At 39.8% G+C, this 21120-nt stretch overlaps 1 protein-coding gene across 1 annotated transcript in view; it reads right to left on the bottom strand.

The window, feature by feature from the left end:
* LOC139717450 (guanine nucleotide exchange factor subunit RIC1-like) overlaps positions 1 to 21120 on the bottom strand; it is a 72066-nt gene that overhangs the window by 19343 nt on the left and 31603 nt on the right. The window contains exons 7-15 of the mRNA XM_071628956.1: positions 9006 to 9097; positions 8399 to 8487; positions 5087 to 5231; positions 4531 to 4573; positions 3700 to 3843; positions 2920 to 3058; positions 2158 to 2258; positions 1116 to 1316; positions 605 to 770 (exon numbers count right to left, since the gene is read on the bottom strand). Of these exons, the coding sequence (XP_071485057.1) occupies positions 605 to 770; positions 1116 to 1316; positions 2158 to 2258; positions 2920 to 3058; positions 3700 to 3843; positions 4531 to 4573; positions 5087 to 5231; positions 8399 to 8487; positions 9006 to 9097 (1120 nt within the window). The remainder of the gene's footprint in view (positions 1 to 604; positions 771 to 1115; positions 1317 to 2157; positions 2259 to 2919; positions 3059 to 3699; positions 3844 to 4530; positions 4574 to 5086; positions 5232 to 8398; positions 8488 to 9005; positions 9098 to 21120) is intronic.

Genomic DNA, 21120 nt, shown 5'->3' on the forward strand with positions numbered 1-21120 from the left:
TTTTGATCTTATCATGGAAATCAAATTCACTCATGTTATGTGCTTAATGCCTGTGAGCAGTGCCACCACATTTCTTTTTTATAATAGATGTTCACTTGTTATGCTATACTTTGTATCTCATTCACTAACACGGAAAATAAACTATGACTCAAAGTGGATGAAACTAAAATGGGCAATTGCTTTGGTGATGTGTGTGACACATCTCCATCAAACGTAAGGCAAAGATAGTCTTGCAACTGATTGACAAATTGCCCTACATTGACGTAAATAAGCACTGAATTGATCAGTGTTTTAGTAGTAGCCATGATAAAAAATCATGGGCGTACATACTCGAGCAGGATTCGAACCTACGACCTCCTGATGAACGGACAGGTGTCATCTCCACTAGACCACCGAGCTTTCGCCGGAAAGCAAGTGTTGGTTCTAATCCTTACAGCATGCAGCGGGTACTGCTTTGTTATTCAAATTCATGAATTTCTTCCATCGAGATGTTTTCATTGCAACTGATTGACAAATTGCCCTACATCGACGTAAATAAGCACTGAATTGATCAGTGTTTTAGTAGTAGCCATGATAAAAAAGATAGACTTGATGAGAATCTTACTGGCTGGTCCTTCCTTGGTCTCTAAGCTGAAGAGTGATATGTGGTAGTCTGCACAAAAGACTATCACCAGGTCTTTGAAGACATTCAGCAGCAACACTTGGAATGGGACCTTGAGGATGAAGGCGAAGGCGTTGTCCAGGTTGCTGCCTCTGGGGTACACTCGTAACTACAGCAGAGAAGAAACCATGACAAATGTGAATGGTTTGTGTTACCATGATATTATGTAAACTTGCTACAAATATTCTTTTAGCACAATTTGCCTCAAACAGAAAACTGTATTAGTACAAAACTTCAGTCAAACTTTAGATTAGCAAAGTTGTGTAGAAACCAACTGGTACACTTGTATTTAGAAAATCATGACTGCTAAATGCCGCTCGACAGCCAAGACATACAGTAGGTTGCCATTAAATATCTGCCCAATCTTGCTTGCTGCTCAACTTGCTTTTCCAGCAGATGGTAAGAGTGTCTGCTGTGGGAAAAAAAAAAGTGCAAGAAAGAAGTTGGCTCTCACCTCTTCTCTGCTCTCGTAGTGATTAAAGCAGGCTGCTACAATGTAGTCGCCCCACCAGCACAGCCCTCCACTGACTGACATGTCCTTCTCCTGCGTCACGTTGCCAAAGATCTTCCACCTCTTACTGCCCAGGGTACAGTGGGCCAGACCATAGCGGCCTGAAACAGCTATACACTGACCTATCCTATCCACTGTTGCATGCTGTGAGGACAGACACGATGAGGGGATGAGATTTAGAGTTATGATTCAAACATCCATCAAATGAAACGATTCTATCCAAAGAAAAAAAAAATGATAAAGAAAGGATAAGGAGGGGCAATTGAAGCACACATTCGTACGTCACAAAAAAACAATTTATTAAGACCAAAGCCTTCTTTTGACTGCTGTATGTACCACATATCTAGTGAGTATAAGTTTTCGTGAATAAGGACTTCCCAACAACTTCATAGGTGGTTAAATTTGTGATCGTGGGGAACAATTTTGAATGGAGAAATGTACACTTACACATCCCATTTGTGTGGGGATCATGGTTAACATTTTATGTATGCTGTTAAATTTGTGAATAGCACCTGAATAGCGTAATTTGTGAAAATGAAAAGTCCATGAAATATATTGTGTATACAGTAAACTGCTTAAGCATTGCTCTTCCTGATTTTCTGCTTTATAGACATCAATATTCACACTCTAATCACAGAACAAGCTGTCAAAGTAATATCATAAAATCTAGAGAGTGACTCCCTGGTAACAGATGCCATTTCATTTTTCATAGTCTTAACCCTACAACAGTCTACCAAAGGTGAAGAGTTAAGTGCCTTCTACTAGTAATCATGTGACTCTGTAGGTCACCTGACTTTATGTTAGGTCAGCTGACTGCCTGCTAGATTGGCATGTCCTACCAAAATTTGTTCATGATGTCAGACAAACAAGACATAGAACAAAGTCAGCAACAAGTACGGAGTCAAAACGCTAGTGACAGAAGCGAGGAGAAGTGTGAGGAGTCCATGCATTGAGTGAGGTGTCATCACATTGTGCTACGTCTCACCCTGATTGGCCAGTTGCTGTCTAGGTAGTTCTGAGGGATCTGTAGACAGTGCCACTGCTTGTTGCCAGCCAGGATGTTACTACTGCATGCACTTTCCTTACCTACAGGACAGAAACACCCAGGATTTATATACTAGTCAATAGACATTAGCAGTTAATGATCTCAATCTTGGATTCGTACAGATACTGTTACAACTCAGTTGATGAGATTAGCATAATTTATGCCTGAAACTGTACAATACCACTCTTCACAACCTCACATGGATTTGTTTGGACCATATGAGATTTAACATTAAAAATCAATACTGTTGCAAAATGGGGCTTTCTAAACACAGCATTCATAATGTATGCACTAGCTTTTCTGTTTTAACACTTTTCCTTTTTCCACAACAATCAAGCTGTGCCCGTAAAGACTTCTATTTGTAGCAAAAGTATCATGTACATGACATTGACAAGTTAATCCTCATCTAGGCCACTGTATGCGGCCACTGGCTAAGTAGCTTACACTGAGTTTGATTCCTGCCTATCAACAATAATGAGCTTGAGATCTGCGACGTGAATGCTAAGACGATGCCTCCTCCCAGGTTGGACAATAGATACGGCTGTCTCATGCATGTGCAGAGTACCATTTTTTTTTGCATGGCAGCACCGTTTTTAGTCTTCACATCACAGAGCTAAAGCTAGCTATTAAGTTCTGGTGACATCCAGTAAATACTACGGTGCTGTAATAAATAATGAGCTTCCCATGCTTTTGCACACTCACTGGTACCATTGACGGCTGGAGCCCCCGGGATGGATTCGTCCACTGTGAGGTCCGAGTGGCTCTGGGCCTTGACCACAGTGCCTTCACAGCTTAGGTAGATGTGTCTCTCTCCCTGCAGTAACAGGTGCTCACAGTTGGCCTGGGGGGAAAAAATGTGGACATCTGGTCAAATCCATCAAGTAATTTCCTAAAATGTTCATGTTAGATATATCCCCATGTACAATCTTTAAGTTGAGTAATAATTCTATGGCAAGTCAGAATGTACGATCTCAGTATAAATTTTTACACTGATATAAAAATGATTTGGACAGATTTCTTCCTGACTCTCCAAGATATATTCTAATTCCTTCGGGGGCTTTCTGCAGTGTAACAATCCCAAGAAATGCAACCATATCAACCTCAGCAGTCTAGTGGTAACAGTTCTTCTATCTGCAAGTTATCATCCTTTTTTGACTGCTGCAAGGGGACATCAGTTTAACAAATTGTGCATGCTCTTTATTCTGTAACACTGACCACACCAGATCTTTAAAATAGCAGATTTGGCTTTCGCCTGCATTTCAGGACGGATGATGTTATTGGATACCAAACTCACAGGTTTGGGGGCAGAACCACAATGTCATGAAGTGAAAACTGAAGTGGGGGTTGCAAAATTGGTGGACAAGATGAGTTGATAGCAGCCATTCAGCGCAGCTAGAGAATGAGAATGGCATCGACATCCGTACAAGAAATAACCCTTCAACAATAACCTCTGACACAGGTCAAGGGAAAGGTCACACTCACCATACAAGGGTTCATGGTCAACGCACTCTTGACGAATGAAAGCTGGATGAGGTTGCCTGTGGAGTCAGGTGAGTTGTCAGGCAAGCCACTGTTTGGGGAAGGCTTCTTGGTGGCCCAAAGGTTGTAACCTTCTGGACCCCATTCCTACACAAGGGTCAAAGGTCAATGATAGGACAATGTCTGATAACATCAAGCTATATTAAACATTTCTCATCACAGTACTACAATCAATGTGTGACTCCAAGGGAAATGCCATACGGTGCGCTGACTAGGACAATTCATACATACTGCTATGAAGTACATAGTGCAGCATGCAGAGATCATATTCATCGCTCTTCCATCTTATTCATATTTATTCATTCAAATACTGCAGATTTGTCCTTCTTGCTGTATGCAAACTCATGCTTCATGTATTGGATGAAATACACAAAATACATTCTGAAGTTTGCGGCATAATTCATACCATCACATAAATATAATTGTGGATTATAGAAATACAAACCTTAGATAAACAACTACAAGAATAGTCTTTGTGTAAAATGAGCAGATTTATAATGAAATATTTACATAGCTTGAGCATCAATTACTTCCTACATGGATTACATAAGTGGGAAGAGGAAAAGTAGAAAAGTACATGTAGTACCAGGTAAGTACAATATCACACTCACTACTGCCATACAACTTGGAATCTTTAAAACAGCTGCTACAAAGAACAAATCCAAAGTCCAGAAGAGTTGCTAAATTAATTCCGGTGTAATACAAGTCATGACATAGTTTACAGCAGCCTGATAAATCCTCAAGAGAGAGAGAGAGCTAATGGGAAGAGCTTACCATGGACTGTATCTGTAAGAGAGATGACCTGGACGGATCAGGGCTGAGGGGAAGATGTCAGATTGATAAAAATGATTACTCAAGGAGCAAACACATCAAAGAAGAATGGCTTGACAGCTTGGCATTATGTGTCATTTGCCTGAAGTTAGTCTGTTGTATCTTAATAAGGGACTATTAAACCATAGACTTACAAATTTACTGAATGTAAAATATGTTGACACCCAGTTTGACAACTGCAACTTGTTGTCTACAACAAACACCGATAAACAGCAATCCATTAGAAAAGGATGTGATACTCAGGCAACCATGGTATTAGTGAAAGATAATTCCTGTATACTCTGAAGACTATGTCACAACTGAACCATAACTGAGAACAATGGAACATTATGTATATGTACAAAACCAGATATCTACTGTATATACATATGTGACATATGTTACTTTGTAGTATTTTTTTTTTCAAGATTTGAAGTAAAATTTGTACATAAAGCTGTTCCTTTTTCTCCACAAGGATACGGAGTTTTGAGACTGCACAGTGCTAACTCTACATCCTCACCAGAAGTCACCCCCTAGGGTGCAGACGAGAAGGGCACCAAACGTACTCCACAGTGAGAAGCCACCTTTCTTCCAAGACATGATTACTGCGCTGCCCTCTGGAGTCCAGCGTAGACACGTCACAGCTCCAGCAGCCTGGCATCCATCTGTGAGAGGGACATTTCAGAGTGTAATGAATCTTGGTATTCAATGTGAGCAACTTAGCTGTATGACTACGTGTAATGCAATAAATGATAAGTCCGTAATTCTTGGTATCGCCACGAAACCTATAGGTGCTGTGCACAGAGCAGCATTTTAGATGCATAATGGGATAGCTCAAGGGACAAACTTGCCCCGATTTTTGGCTGCACATGTACTCAGATCACACTCTGTCTTTATCCAGGGGTATTTTTTGTTGAAGATTTCTTCGCTTTCCATCATGTGACCAGCACATTGAAGCCTTGCAGTAGTGAATCAAGACTCTAGAGACCGCAAATTAGTAAAATTTAGAAACTTTCAACTCTTTTAACCCTACAAACTGTAATTAGGCTGGGCTTTTTCGGCTATGCTATATCTGGGGGGGGGGGGGGGGGGGGTGGGCGGATTCCGCCCCCCCTTCAGATCTCGCCTATGGAACGCGTGACCGCGCCGAAAATCGGCACACGCGACGCCCGCGACGTATACTATCAAAATGTATGGTTGCTTTCTCCGAAAAATGTTTCTTATATTTTATATTAATTAATTATTGTAATTTATGCATAAAATCAGTTTTGGGCTCTAAGTCACTTATTAATGCTCTAATTAAGCTAATTTCTTTTTAAAAATGTTTCTTGTATCATTCCTCTGAGACATAGGATAAAAAAAAATCTGTATCGAAATTAATTTCTTATGTATTTGATTGTTTTTTGAATTTCTTATGTATTTCCTTGTTTTTCGACCTTTTGTTTTTGTTTGTTTTTTGGCCAAAATTTGTCACAGACATTTTTCAAAGTTTTATTATGCTAAAATAAATAAATTTCGTCCATTCTAAGTCAAGATATGAATTTTTATGTGAATTAATTGAAAAAACACAATTTGCATTGGATTTGTACACAAAATCACGTTTTGGAGCAATTTTGGGGTTGACGAATTTTTTTCGAACGGGCGTCGCGTCAAAACGGTACGCGCTGGCGCCACAATAAGGTCTCAAAAGTTGCGCGATACTTGAAAGAAAAAAGTCATGAAACATCGCGGCGGGAGCTTATCGCGCTGCGAAGATATTGCGCGAAACGTCGAGGGGGGGGGCGGATTCCGCCCCCCCAGCCTGATTAGGGTTAAGCTAAATTATAGCCAAGCGAAAAAAAGGGGTAACAATGGAAATGCAGACAAATAACTCCACTGAATCATATAGAAATTACAACTTGTGTGAGACAACCATAAGCGAAAAATGGCACCTAGGAATCCCCCAGTGCATCTGTGACAGGGCTCTTTAGCGTGCGCAGAAGTTTTCTGTGCACTGGCTATACCAAGAATTTACCTCACATTCCTTTTTGGTTTTTTTTTTTTGAAAGATAGAGGGAGAGAGAGACAGAGACAGAGAAGGGGAGAGGGGGAAAGATAACAGTCTATCCTGGACCTAGCAGTATCTGCAAATAGTGGCCACATATACATTGTATACGCTGAAACATCATTTATGCATAAATTGATATGGAAAAAAAGCTGTTCCAAATTTGCTGAGGGGTCATATTTTGACAGTTTGATGGCTGGAAAAGAAATCTACATTCATTGAGAGTAGATACAGTATATGTATCTGATAAGGTAGCTTACAAAGCAGATAAGTGAATGTGAGACCTTGCTATTCAACGAGTACAAAGAGTGAACACCTGTCAAACTTATACAAACACACTAATTACCACCATGTATCAAAGAGGGGCAAGATTAGGAAATATCGTGAGTTTGGCATTAGATGATGCAGACACAAACACACTGTTTACAGTGGGCTTGAGAGAGTACTGTATCCATCATGCTGTGGGACTGTAGACTGGGTGTCTCCAGGGTCAAAGGTCAAGAGATTGAGGGAATACATCAGGGACATGTGATGTCTTTGCCATGAGTAATGGCAAGCAGAGTGAGCAGCAAGATGTAGAGAACTCTAATGGAAAATGGATGTGGTGGTGATGGTCTCCATTTTGGTAACATAGGCATACTGAACAGAACACAGAACATATTCGTATGACTGCTAAATATTAACATACACACACACATGCACACACACACACAATTACTTATTAGACAAATATACTAGGTATAATATAGCAAGCTGAAAAGTTGCTTTTGATCTGGTGGAACATATTTTCTGCAGTATTTTCATTCCTAAGGCACTGCAAGATTTGGTGCTTCAGAATTTAATGTTAAGTTTCAGTACAAAAAACAAAGATTTTGAGCGATAGAAGCCTTGGATAATCATTATTTCTTTAATCAATTCTATTAGAAAGTCTGGCAGTACTATGCATGCGAAAGAAATCCTCTTCACATCAAATGCACTATTTACTTGACCACTATGAATGAGTGGTAAATAAGTCATGTTAAGAATGCTGACTGAGTTATGGTGTCAAAGACAAAGAAGATCACAATAATTACAACAATATGACAAAAATGTTGATGCACCAAAACCGTTATTATGTTTGGAAGGTGGTACGAAAGAGCCATGAGGTATTAGCATAGCAAGACACATTGGCCTGCTTGTTGGAAATGGTCAGAAATATTGCTAATAAATTATCTCGAGGTTAGTTCTCACACACTGAGGAGGTACCAGTATTTATGATTGTAGGTATCATCCTGTGCAAGAAATGGCATTTATTACTTCTGGTATACATTTATAGGTTCTAAAAACGAAGCACACTGAATAGTCTGCCGAGTTAAACTTGGGCATTCACTCCAGCTTCCTGTGTCACTTACAAAGTTAGGACAGATTTCAGATCAGATCTAGTTGGGAAGGATACATTGACATCCAAGATGCATAAAATGTGGCAAGGTGGGTGCAAGACACTCTTCCCAATTAGCCTTGTGAAACAGTACCTAACTTCTGAGGATGGATGATCCTAAAATTGTCCCTAAGATCAGTTGAACTGAACTTAGGATTGATTTTAGAGCTTTGTAAAACAGGCACCAGAAATAAGAGCCCAGGGTCCTTGTCAGGCCCCCCATCATAATTTAGTACATGTATGCATAGTCCATGTAGCTATAAACACTGACAGTGAATTAGTAAAATTTTTTGGCACAATATGAAAATACACTCATTCCGAGTCTCCTCAGATCAATGCTACTAATGGCTGTGCAATAAACAGATTGTCACCTGGGAAGTCACTAGTAGACAGTGTGAGTCTGTGTGACACCAGCATGGCTCCAGTAATCTCATCCACTGCAAACACAATACCCTGGCCACTGGGGAATAGGAAAGAAAACATCTATTAATTGATTGATGCAAAATGTAATTTGGATCCATATACCCAACATTTCAAAAACATTTAACTTCAAACACTATACACAACTGTGTCCTAATGCAGAATCTACACTCACATCTTGAAGCCTTCATAAGTAAGTCAGGCTATTTTGAGCCACTAGATGTTTTGACTGATTAAACTTCAGATTTAGTTAAAGATACCACGTGACAGACACTGTCACAGGCTGTCCTCGATTGTCGTTCTGGCATTTCTGGCAACACTGACTGTACAACTTCTCATTTGAGCCTCAATGGCAACCTCCTGAATGACCTTGGCTGGATCTTTTCATCTTTTGCAAAAATGTCAGAAAGCATATATTAATGCCCTGAAGGTCTCAACAACACATCATCTTTCAACATCTGCTATAGTATGTACATTCTTTGTACAATCATCCAAACAGTGTGATAGTTGCGATAGACACAGCCTAGTACAAATTGTACATGCTGTGTTCCAACTCACTTGGCTAGTCCAAAGACGATGAGGCGGTATTTGTGATTGACAGCGACACAGGTGGCGTTGGAGACATCTGGTGCCCATACTGCATGCACACCCTGTGGAAGAAATCAGATGAGATAGAACCACTATCAATGTCAAACAGATCAATACAGCTAGCGTCATCATTGGCAGGCAAATCTATTCACAGTTCCACACTCTACAGTATATTAGACATAACAATTCCTACAACAAACAGATCATATATCTGTGCTTTCTTCCTCCTGCATGCATTTCTAATGTGCATAATTTCCCTCGATATTTGAAAATAAGAAAACAACAGATAAAAAATGATTGTGCTATACATCAGGTTCTCAAACAATACAATTTCAATTTCATTGAGACCCATAGAAGTCATACAATATGACCATGGGCTAGCATCACTCACTTTTAGTAGGGCAATGTTATACAATTAACCATACACTTGATGACTATACAATGTAATGAGATAGAAATATATGAGGTATGTCGTAGACTGGAAACAAACAGAAGAAGGAATTGACTATTAAGTACTGTGCCCATGAACTCAAGTTCTGAGATCTTTAGGATTGCCATCCACCATGCATTTACAATGGAGGTCAAATGTTACCCATGTACTGTACTCCTACAATGTAATTAATACAGCATACACACGTGAGTCAGTATGCTGTTCACTGTCTCTCGCAGATTACAGTAATCTCATGTGGAATTACAAAGGCTGCTTCAATCAACAATGTTCATGATATATTTCTACTTACAAAATGACCAAGTTTCTCCATTTCTGCTAGATTACGACATATCTACTAACTCACATAATTATAATGAATGTGCAGATTCATGTACTGTTCATTAGTGCTCCAAAACGGTCATATGCAACTATCAATTCATTATGCTAATATCTGTTGTGATTGACACCAGGTCACTTCATGAAAAGTCACACAAAAGGTACTTTATGAAATTTCTGGGAACATTTAACATTGACCTTTTACACTCTAATGGCCTCAATTTCTTTTTCATTTTACTTTTTTCTTCTTACTATCACTTCATGATACTAAAACTCAGTAGACTATCAAGAGTAAGGCATGAGGGCCCCTGATTAATATGACATCCTGTGCAGTCAAGTCAAAGGGGATCAATGCTGAAGGCTTGAGAAAATTCACTTAACACAGATGGGTCCTGTTTTAATCCTTCTACGATAATTAGTCCTACACCTTCTCCTACGCTACCATCGCTTTGCATATTATGTACATCAAATTTTCTCCACCATGCCAACAAAAAGGCTACGTGTTAAGCCAGGCAGTTTGAGACATTGGTCGAATCCATCTGAAATCATTTTGTTAATAAAACACTCCTGATGACCCTTGCACTGCATTTACTTGTACATGATCCCAAAATTGACATTTGAAATGAGACACTGCTTGTCAGACAAAACCTCCTGCCGGCTGCAGTCACTTTTTTTTTTTTTTGGGGGGGGGGGGGGACATAATTTACAGCATGCATGTTTCCAGGCACAAAATGTGCCATACTTACTGTGATAGTGAAAGGGTTAATAAATGAGGGGTAAAGGCAGGATATATCTAATATCCTTCATTCATCAAAACATCCTTTTACACATAGTAGCCACAGTGTTGGGGGGGGGGGGGGGGAAGCACCCAGAATGAAGGGGTAAGACAAGGAAGAGAATGTTACAGCAATGTGCCAAAAAGGCCTGAGCCCTGTTCACTTGTAAACATGATGACATTTGTCACCTATAACGCTCCTCTCTACTAAATGGCAACTTTCTCATATCTTTGAGGGTTGCACCTGCTGTAACGGTGCACCAGTACAATCTGCAGTAATTTATCAGACCACACACTCGATTTGCTTTGTAGCAGCATACAATGATGTCATGATCATCTGAGACTATTTCATGGCAAAGAAATGAAACTATCTGAACGTTGTACTGTTGGCAAATGGACTTTTAACAACATAACAAAAGAAAACAAAACACAATTTCTCTCCATTTCACTGATGCCCCCCCCCCCCCCCCACCTAATATCTGCTGTTACACTTTCAAATAAACTGCAGAGCAAAATTTACAAGTCTTTTATCATAAATTTCCCCTCCCCATTGCTACAATCAGACCGATTCCTGAAAAAAAAAAACACCCCAAACCCCCCCCAAAAAACCAACAACAAAACAACCAGGTTTTTCTTGTCTTCCACATAGGGCGCCTACGTACAATTTGTAGCTAGCTGGGACTGTAACACCATTGTATTGTCAATCAGAGGTATTCTGGGCCAGACTGTTTTCATCTAGAGGTCTGAAAAGGGTCAACTACAGTGTCATCAATACAATCAACTCACTTGTGGTTTGTACAGCTATCCAACAAACTTATGGACTGGTGTGAAAGTAGGTTGTGAAAGAGAATGCTTATATAGCCTCTCAGTACAGCCAAGTACTTTGCATCGCATCCATAGTATTTCATACTACAGTTCTTTATACCAGGAAATATTTTCAAGAGTTGATTCTATTACAGCAGATGAAGCAGGAGAAGAATTAGAAACGAATGGACAATGATAATATTATGATGAAAATAACAACAGAGCAGATAAGAGAAGTAATAACATTATCAGTATCATTTTCATTATCATAAAGATCACGATTATCCTCATAACCATCTTGATAACACTGTTGATTGTATTAGACTTTATGATACAATGCATATAAATCATGATATAACATGGACCATTCATTGAATATCTATTATATTAATATGAAATGAGTGAAATCAATAAAATCAGTATACACTTGCTAGTGTCTGACACAGGTATTATAATGAGTATACTGTGGACCACATTCCATTGACAATTCACAGTAGGACCTATAAAAACACACTGAAATAGTTACATTGTACAAAGGGCTATAATAAACAGTGAGGCAGAAAATTCAGGCATGCCAGCACACACCCATCTTACACACAATGTTTCCACCAGTTTCCACTGAACACCCCTCACAAACATGTTTGTCTCAGACTAAGGAAGAATGGAAAAGTGAAAGAAATCTCTTGAGATTTACTCTAAAGTGGCTCAGCCACCTCTACTTACTCATAACACAGTATTTGTCTGGCCTTGACAACTTCTCTGTGCACTGACATGAGGCCACAGTGCCTTATTTCACCTACTCAGGATAATACCCAGGGTGACATAAGATCACCCAGCTTTATTTTCCCCTATTGCCCTTTGTTATTTGAGAAAACAAAACAACTTTACTTTCTTCTCTAAAGGGTACTGTGAAGACCTTTATTTCAAGGAGCTCTGTTCAAGTTCAGAGACTCATAAACAGAATAAAAAAAGGTTTTTGGTTTAATATACAGATGTAGTCTGTGCAATGTAGAGCAATAGTTTCAAATAGCGAATCAGTCCATTCCCTACACAACAGTGTTTCAATAGGAAAACTTACTGTATACGCTATATATTTCGCGGGGGTTTTATTTTCGCGAATTTCGCGAGTCTGGAGCTATTCGCGAAATTAACAACACGCGAAAATATTACCTTCCAAAATGAATCCCTTGCCTTGATGATACGAACATTTCAGTACTATAGAATACTATGTCACGGCTTACCGAACAGACCATACTGGCTAAGCTTGTTTACGCACGTCCACGTCTACTTACGAATACTGTAGAGAGCCAATCCATTATCGCAAGGGGACCACTCGTAAGAAATTTAGCGCGATGGACTTAACCACTTCAAAAATGTTGAATTCTAACTTACTAGTTCGCAGAGTTTGGCAAGTCTTTTTCATGCAGTGTACAAGTATAACTAGTATCATTCTTATATGCTAGTAAGTTGAAAATTCACACGTTCTTTGCCACTTCATGTATTCTCTGGTCCCCCAATCGCGAATTTAACCACTCGCGAAAATGTGTGACATCGGCAATTCGCGAAAATGTATGTACGCGAAAATTATAGCGTATACAGTAGCTGTGAGAATGTATTCACTTTTAGCCATCTTATCGAAACAGGAAGCCTACCAGGTTACTTAAAATCAAATTAAACTGTCTGCCGCATCAATTCTGCCTGCCGTCACTAGTCCTGGCAGTTTGAAACACTATTACATGTTGTAGTTGTTCAATATCAAACTTTGCTGACAAAGCTGAACGTTGATGTTCAAATGTATGCAAAAACACTTCAGCACAGAGAAGTCTTGAGAACTACAGTATGCTGTCACCATTGAGATATCTGTGAACAGACATCACCATTCTAATAAACTGTTTACAGAATGGTTTATTCTAACATTACCCTTCATGGAAGATATTGAGTATGTTACATTGTATATCTGGTCACTAACATTTATATCAAATTTTGTGTGGGTGCATCTTGAGTTCATTTTTCACACTAATTTTTTTTTCATAACATCTGAGACTGTTAGCACATACAGTAGGGCATTGCAGCTCAGTTTTGATTTTTTATTTTTTTCCCAAACAGGAAGAGATGGACTTTATCAATGCCAGTGGCTTATTAAAGAGGTCATTTTAAAGCACTGACACTCTCTCGTAGTCTATGTGAGACTTACAGTACGCGCAATAGAAAACGCCCGACGAAAGTGCGTCCAAATTTCGTCCCAACGCTTTTTTCGTTGTTGATTTCGTCGGGGACGTTTTCAACGCTTTTTGCGTCCAGACTTCATGGACGGATTTTGGACGAATTCAACGAATTCAACGAAATCCCCGAACGCTTTTCCGAAGCTGTGGACGCTTTCAACGCTTTCGACGCTTTCAACCCTTTCAACGCTTTCACAACCCTCTGTACACATCACACACACAGCTACACTGTATACAAAGTTAGCTCGAATCGCGAATCGCTAGCTCTCCCTTCGTCGAAGTTGTCTAGGTTTCCCGTCCATTTCTCTCATTTTCTCTCTTTTGCTTTCGTATCATTGTATCCCTTTCTTTTCAGAGTACAATCATACTTCTGAGAGTTTAGTTTTCTCATTTTTATTAAGTGATTACCTTGTTTGCAACAATTTGGGGTGAGTTTTTGTTCGAGTGTTTGTTGAGTTTTTCGATTGAACGATTTGTCGATTATCTTCGTGTGTGCGAGGACATCGTACCCACTCGTTTGTTTCCGTGTAAGTATTTTTACCGTAAAGTGTCTTCATCGTTCGTCTTCACGCATCGGGTTTTCACCTAGTTTTCCTCATCGTAGTTTTCCACATCCATTTTTTTTTCCGGTGCAAGATACTCTGTGTATTTTCTGCTACGGTAAAATGCCATCGTCGATAGTTTTTGTGTATTCATCGTAGTTTTCCACCTCCATTTCATTTTTGTGTGCCAGATGTGTAGCTAGGTCTGCGATGTCTGAATCGTTTGCAGGTTTGTTTTGAGAGGGATTTTGAGGGTTTCGCGGTGGATGAGATTGACTGGAGTGATAGTGATAATAATAATGATTCTACTATCTAGTGGTGTTGATATACGAGCTCTTTTGATGATGCAATTTATTTCGTGTGACCGACCATCATGACGTTGGCGATGACGAGTACGAAACGAGTAGCCTACACATGTACAATGTAGGCCTGTAAGACGAGAGTGACACTGACGACATGGCCTGGCCCTGGGGGGCGGTTTTAGTGTTGGCTCGCTCGATCGTGCACTGGAGTGGTCTAGAGACCTGCATTTGATTTTTTCATTTAATTGTATCCTTTTGCCTTTTTCACTCTGGTTTACTGCTACCAAAATTTATGTCTCTGAAGAAACTCAACCAGAAGTTAGACAATATGTTTGCACATCAAGCCCAAGTCTGTCAATTGCGATGTTCCTACTCCTTTTTAACTCGAAATCCCATTTTCTTTGCTCATTTTTCCACTGATAAATTATTTAGAACTGTACTGCATTTCTGATGAATTGCTTTTGTGTTATATCAAGAGCCTGCTGAGTAGGTGTTTCATTCTATCCTTTCAATTATCTATCACTTTCTTCTTTGACCCTGGATGGAAAAGAAAAACCCTATCTTGCCATGTAAAGACAGAACACATACCATCATGAAATATCATGACATTACTAAAGTAATAAAAGAAATAGGAAAGCGATGAAAATTCTTGTTTGTAAAATCATAAATCAAAGGTGATTTCATATGAACCAGCTCTTTGAAACGTATTTAATTTGCCTATTGATACTTGCTTTGCAAGTACACTGTATACGTTTTCTCTCCCATGGACTTTGTGTCCCCCTTTTTTTATGTGCTTTAATGATTATTATTCTAGTTTGTTTTGTCAATATCATCATTATTGCTGTATCATTATTACCATACTTTGATATGGTTAATTGCATTTGTTGATTGACTCTCACTTTCATTTCGTTGCCTCCTCTTGGTACTTGTGCAGATCCTTTCTAGGGCTTGCTGTTTGCTCACCCCCCCCCCCCCCCCCCCTTTGCTGTTGCTATTTCACTCTTTACCTTTCTTTATCTCTCTGTTGTTCCTTATCTTGTTTGATGTTGCCTCCATATTCATCCTTTTCCTTCAATGGTTGCCCCCTGGCCCTCACGACTATTACTAACCTTCCCCTGCCTTTTGTCTGTCCATCCTCCTGCTCTAATCCCCCTCCCTTTACCTGTTGGGCTCCTTGCCCATGACATCCTACCCTCTCCTTTTGTTTTCTTTGTTTCGTGTCCCTTGCCTGTTCCTGACTGTTCTTGTTGTGTGAAGTCGCTTTACATGTATGTGGTTGCTTTTTCTGCCTATTTGCCATTTTGCTTCTGACGAAGATTCTGCTATGATCGAAAGCTTAGGTCCCTTTTGACTCTATCCTAAAAACATTCATGTACACTCCCAAAACTTGCTTGGCTGTAGTAATGGAAACTTCATTATCTAGCATGGGAGGGGGAATGCTTTCATTTTCTCAAGAGAGCATTTGTGTGAGAGAATGCAAAACTTGATTGAGTGTTGCCAAGTTGTTTTCAAGCTTCTTCATTTTATTTGATCTTAAGCATAATCACTTTCGTAAGTACATGTACAGTATTACGATTTCTTCTCCCCTGACTGTAATCGGAAAGTTCGCCATAACGATGATCGCTAATGTGTTTGGATGTGCCGATATGGGAAACACGTGGTTCAAAGGAATGCACCATGTGCTACTGCAAGTTTAATGGATAGAATGCGCCATAGGCTTAGTTACGGTAAACAGTTTACGTTCGATGCGAATGATTATTACGTCTTTCAGGATCGAGGAATAATACACACAAAACATGCAAACAAACAAATCCACGAACGAGTGTTGATAACCAAAATTCATATAATGAAAAGTAATAGGCAGTTTTGATGAGCGTGAAATTAATTGTCATAATTTTGCTGTTTAATCGGGTGGTGGCTGCATCACATAGGACATCGCAGTGAATTTGTCTAGGCATATGAGACATTTCATATATTTCTGTGATTGCATTTTTGAGTGATTAATCAATTCCTTTTAACAGTTCGGGAACATATAAATGCATTGTACTTAGATCAAGTCCACAATAATCGACGGTTCGATGTATGCGCCTAAAGAAAGGCGAAAGAATCAGAACATCTTTGCAATGATTCCTTTAACTCAACTCACCAGCGAGTTCTTCGATCGATATTAGACCAGTGCGCGCATTCTTTCGACTGGCACACCTGGGGTCTGGCACGCACCTGGTTTTGTGGAAATTTCCACAAAGGGAGAGGGTGGGGTTTTTCCAATCCCAAGAGACCGCATTACACAAGAAGACAATCTCGTCGCTTCTAATATTTTCCGTCACTTGTGTTTCCCCCTTATTCTTTGCTAATAATGAACGTTTAGGTTGAACTTGATGATGGTTGTTCACACGTGGTTCCTTTTGTTGTGAGGTGTAGGTATTTCTTTTTTATCATTCTTGGGAGGGGAAAGAAGAGTAAAAGAGGGAAAACTCATTTAAATAAACGAAGGGCACGTACGCTCAGCATCCACAGCAAGCCGTCTTTTACATCAGCATCGTTGATTATCATCACCATCATCAGGCATCACTCCGATAATTTTGTCCTTTTCTTATAAACATTTAGAAACACGATCACCATCACTCGAGATAAACACGTAGCAGTGGCAGATCCAGAGGGGGCGCATGAGGCGCACGCCCCCTTTATTTATCGTTAAAAGAAAAGAAAAAAAAAAAGAAGTGAAACCAGGAAGTGGCACCAGAAATATTACAGAATTCCTGGATCCGCCCCTGCCTGTACGAAAATAAATGACGACAAACAAAGTATCAACAACCTCCCCGACAACTACATAAACATTACCACAGAGCACACCGAAGCGGCTGGGATCAAACACCCTTCGAAATACTGCAGCAAAGCGGGAAATCGCCGTTACTAAAATGCATATGTACACAGTGCGAGGCAATTGAAAGAATTACCTTTAAATATTTCAGAATATAAAGGGAACAAATTAAGTGATATGAAACGAAAGAAATCGTATACCAAATGAGAGGTATGAGAAACGACCTCCAATATTATAGGCCCTTAGCCGCAGCATATCAACAAACATGAGTAGGCACACGGAATATGCGTGTTTGGGATTCCTCCCTTCTATATTTCTTTCCTGAACTACTAGTATTCCCAATGCCCGAATAAAATAATGACTAGTTTGTTACTCTGATTTCTTCTTCTGAGGTAAGGAAGTTCGTTCATCCGAAAACGAAAGGATTGACACTCCGAAAGTTTGCTAATCGGACAATGCCCCCCCCCCAAAAAAAAAAAAAAAAAACAGCCCACAAAATGCTCATTAATCAAATTATTGGTTAATAATAGTGAAAGACGATAATAATGATAATAATAATAATAATATAACAAAAGACAGAAATAAAACAATATATGGCCCTATAGCAATTACCCGCAGCATGATTGCATTTTCGAATCAACAAACATGGATAGGCACAAGGAATATGCGTGTTTCGGATTCGAAATAACGCCGTAACCATCGGAATAGCACACCCGTTTTCTTTTTAGGAATAATGAACACCAAGGAAATGAATAAATTATTTCAAACTATAAGAATCCAACGTAATTCTTGCCTTAATGATTTTCCTCCCTTCTATATTTCTTTCCTGAACTATTCCCAATGCCCGAATAAAATAATGACTAGTTTGTTACTCTGAAAGTGGTGTTGTGAGTAAAGGAAGTTCGTTTATCCGAAAACGAAAGGATTGACACTCCGAAGGTTTGCTAATCGAACAATGACAAAAAAAAAAAAATAATAGATTTTATTTTCACACTAGGTACGAACGTCTGTAAGGTGTAGGGAATTTGCGTGTTACGGAACATTTTATCAGTTTCGCATCAGCGAACTTTACGTGGGTACTACAAAAATGCCTCCCCCCTAAAAAAAAAATAAAAAAAAAGTATTACACCAACACTTGAGCATAACAACAAACAAGAAAGCTAACAAACAAATAAACAACTTAAGATTTAATCTCATTTAGCTGCTTTGAATATTTCACGTTCCGTCTGTATATTATACTTCTTTTCAGAATTATCTCTCGCTTCCCGCTTCACAACTAGGAAATAAACGATGTCATACTACAAGTATATAAGAATTAAACTTATTGTCTTGCTCTAATATAGAATTCATTATTCCAAAAGTTCGTTTATCCGTGAATACAAAAGGCTCGATACTACAGTACTACGAAGGTTTGCTTATCCGACAATAACGCACCTACCCAATCACAAACATTCGTGCATTTTCGGATTATGAATCATAATATAATTTGACTATCACATTTACGAACATCTATACTAGTATTTCGTGTAGGGAAGTCGCGTGTATCTGAACGTTTCATTTTCGTACTAACGAACCTTTATATGGGTGCATGGGTACAACGAACATGACCCTCACCCCCCCCCCCAAAAAAAAAAGAAAGAAAGAAAGAAAGAAAGAGCTTAGTCAAACTAAGAATCAGTCAGAATTAGTCGCTTTGAAAATTCCACGTACCGTCTGAATTATCTCTCTGTCCAATAAAGAAATAAACGATATGAAACTAAGAATTAAACTTATTGTCTTGTTTTAAATATTTTTTTTTTGCTTTTCTGATTCAATCAAAAAAACGGGCAATGTAACGCGCAATTGCTGAAGAAAGAAAATATATTTAATGACCAAATAACGGCGAACAAATCCTTCTAATTTCTTTTTTCCTCTTTTGGGGGTTAATTTTCTTTCTAATACTCAAATGGATTTTACGTACACGCAATTTTAGTGAAACCATTTTCTTTTTGGTCGGCATTCTACGATAAGGTTCCTGTGGGTTCCCGCTCGCCAAAATTGCGTGATTTCTCTTAAATACTATGAACCCGAATGATCTCTGATTGGTAATTTAGTCTATTTCATGATCAACAGTTGTTTATTTTCTGCTTGTAAAAAAAAAAAAAAAAAACCACCACGTGAACTACTCGTACTAGTACATCGTACATATCTCTGTTTCGTTCAGCCAGTCTCACCTGCCTGGTTCAGCCCACAGAACGTGGTTCAGGCGAGCGAGCCATGCCATAGCAATGGCGACGCACACACGGCGCACTCGCCTTTCCCACCACGTGCACTTTCCCTGGTTAATACGGTTACATGCAGCCAGCAGCATGAAATGTGATGTATCAGGTGACTTACTAAATGCAGTGATAACGGTACCGTACTTACAGCTAGGGTAAGGGAAACTAAAACTTTTACAAATTGCTTCAATGAAAACGGCATCGATATATGTATACATGTTACCATTTTAATATTATCATGTGTATCAGGTGAATTCCACGCCTGTCTACAGTTCTCATTCCGACCGCTGTGCTAATTGCTGAGTCTTGCAGTGTGATTCTTGCCTGCGGCCGGGCTAGTGGATGTGGCCACTACACACACGTGTATTCCATGTGCGCCTTGGATCACGGACGCTTCTAACGAAATTTGGACGAAACTGCCGAGCTCCGAACACGCATTTTCCGAACGAGCAACGCATTTGCCGAACGGAATTGAGCGGGCGGTCGTGCGTGAAATGCGTCCACAAAGCGTCCACAAAGCGTCAGAATCGTTGCTACTGGATCGATAACGAAAGTTCGTCCAAATTTCGTCCAGATTTCGTTGCTACTGGATCGATAACGAACTTTCGTTGGAAAACGAAATTGACGGAGGCGTTTCTTATTGCGCGTACTGTATTATACAACACTTCAGAATGATGTCGAATTGTGATTGGCCAAGAACATGTCACATGACATTCAATAGAAAATACCTACCAAACTCATTGACAGTGACAGCCATACAATAGGCCCCTGGCATGGGCCTATAGCACGGCTCAAAGGTACTATAGCACGGCTTCGTGGGGGGCTACTAATGCATGGCCGGCCGCTCACAGAGTTCTGTGGCTCACAGCAGCAAAACGCCAGCAAACTACATTGTACGTGCTGGCCGGCTGCGCTGCGATGCGCTGCCGGTAAACAGACCAGTCGCGGCGGCGGAGTACTGCAACGTCCAACGTGTACGCGCAGCTACTTTACCTAGCTAGTTGCATATATTGCGGCCTACCTACTGCTGTGTTTTTAGTTTTGACTCTGATCTGCTACGTGGACCACAGTGATCCCAAAATCAAGACTTCATTTCAAGTTGAGAAACCGTAATTTGATTATTTTTCTGTGTTTTTATACAAAATCATTTTCGGAAATAGAGAAAGTCTAGACCTACTACTAGATCTACCGACGTCTCAGGTAGGCTTAACAGTCAGGCCTAACTCGATCTAACGTTAGCGTAGAATGGGTATAGACCCTGCGGAGTTTGTGATTCCTGTGACTGTGTGGTCGAATCATGACGAGTGTTTGAAAGCAGTACACAGGGTGGTTTACAATTCTCGGCCTAATTGTTACATTTATTTTTGGGCCTTCCTGAGTTAGCGGTCACTAATTTAGTACTGTGATTGTGGACAAGGTGTTGTATAAAACGAATAATTTATGATTTTGTTCGTGCATTGGGGCACGTAATACCGCACTCGGCGCGAGATTCGCCACTGGTCTATTCAACGCGGCGCTACGCGCCTTGTTGAATAGACCAGTGGCTTATCTCGCGCCTCGTGCGATATTCGTGCCCTATGCACTCACAACTCATA

The sequence above is a fragment of the Diadema antillarum genome, unplaced genomic scaffold (genome assembly GCF_040938485.1).
Source record: "Diadema antillarum isolate AM-2024a unplaced genomic scaffold, OU_Dant_1.0 scf00000075, whole genome shotgun sequence".
NCBI classification, from domain to species: domain Eukaryota; kingdom Metazoa; phylum Echinodermata; class Echinoidea; order Diadematoida; family Diadematidae; genus Diadema; species Diadema antillarum.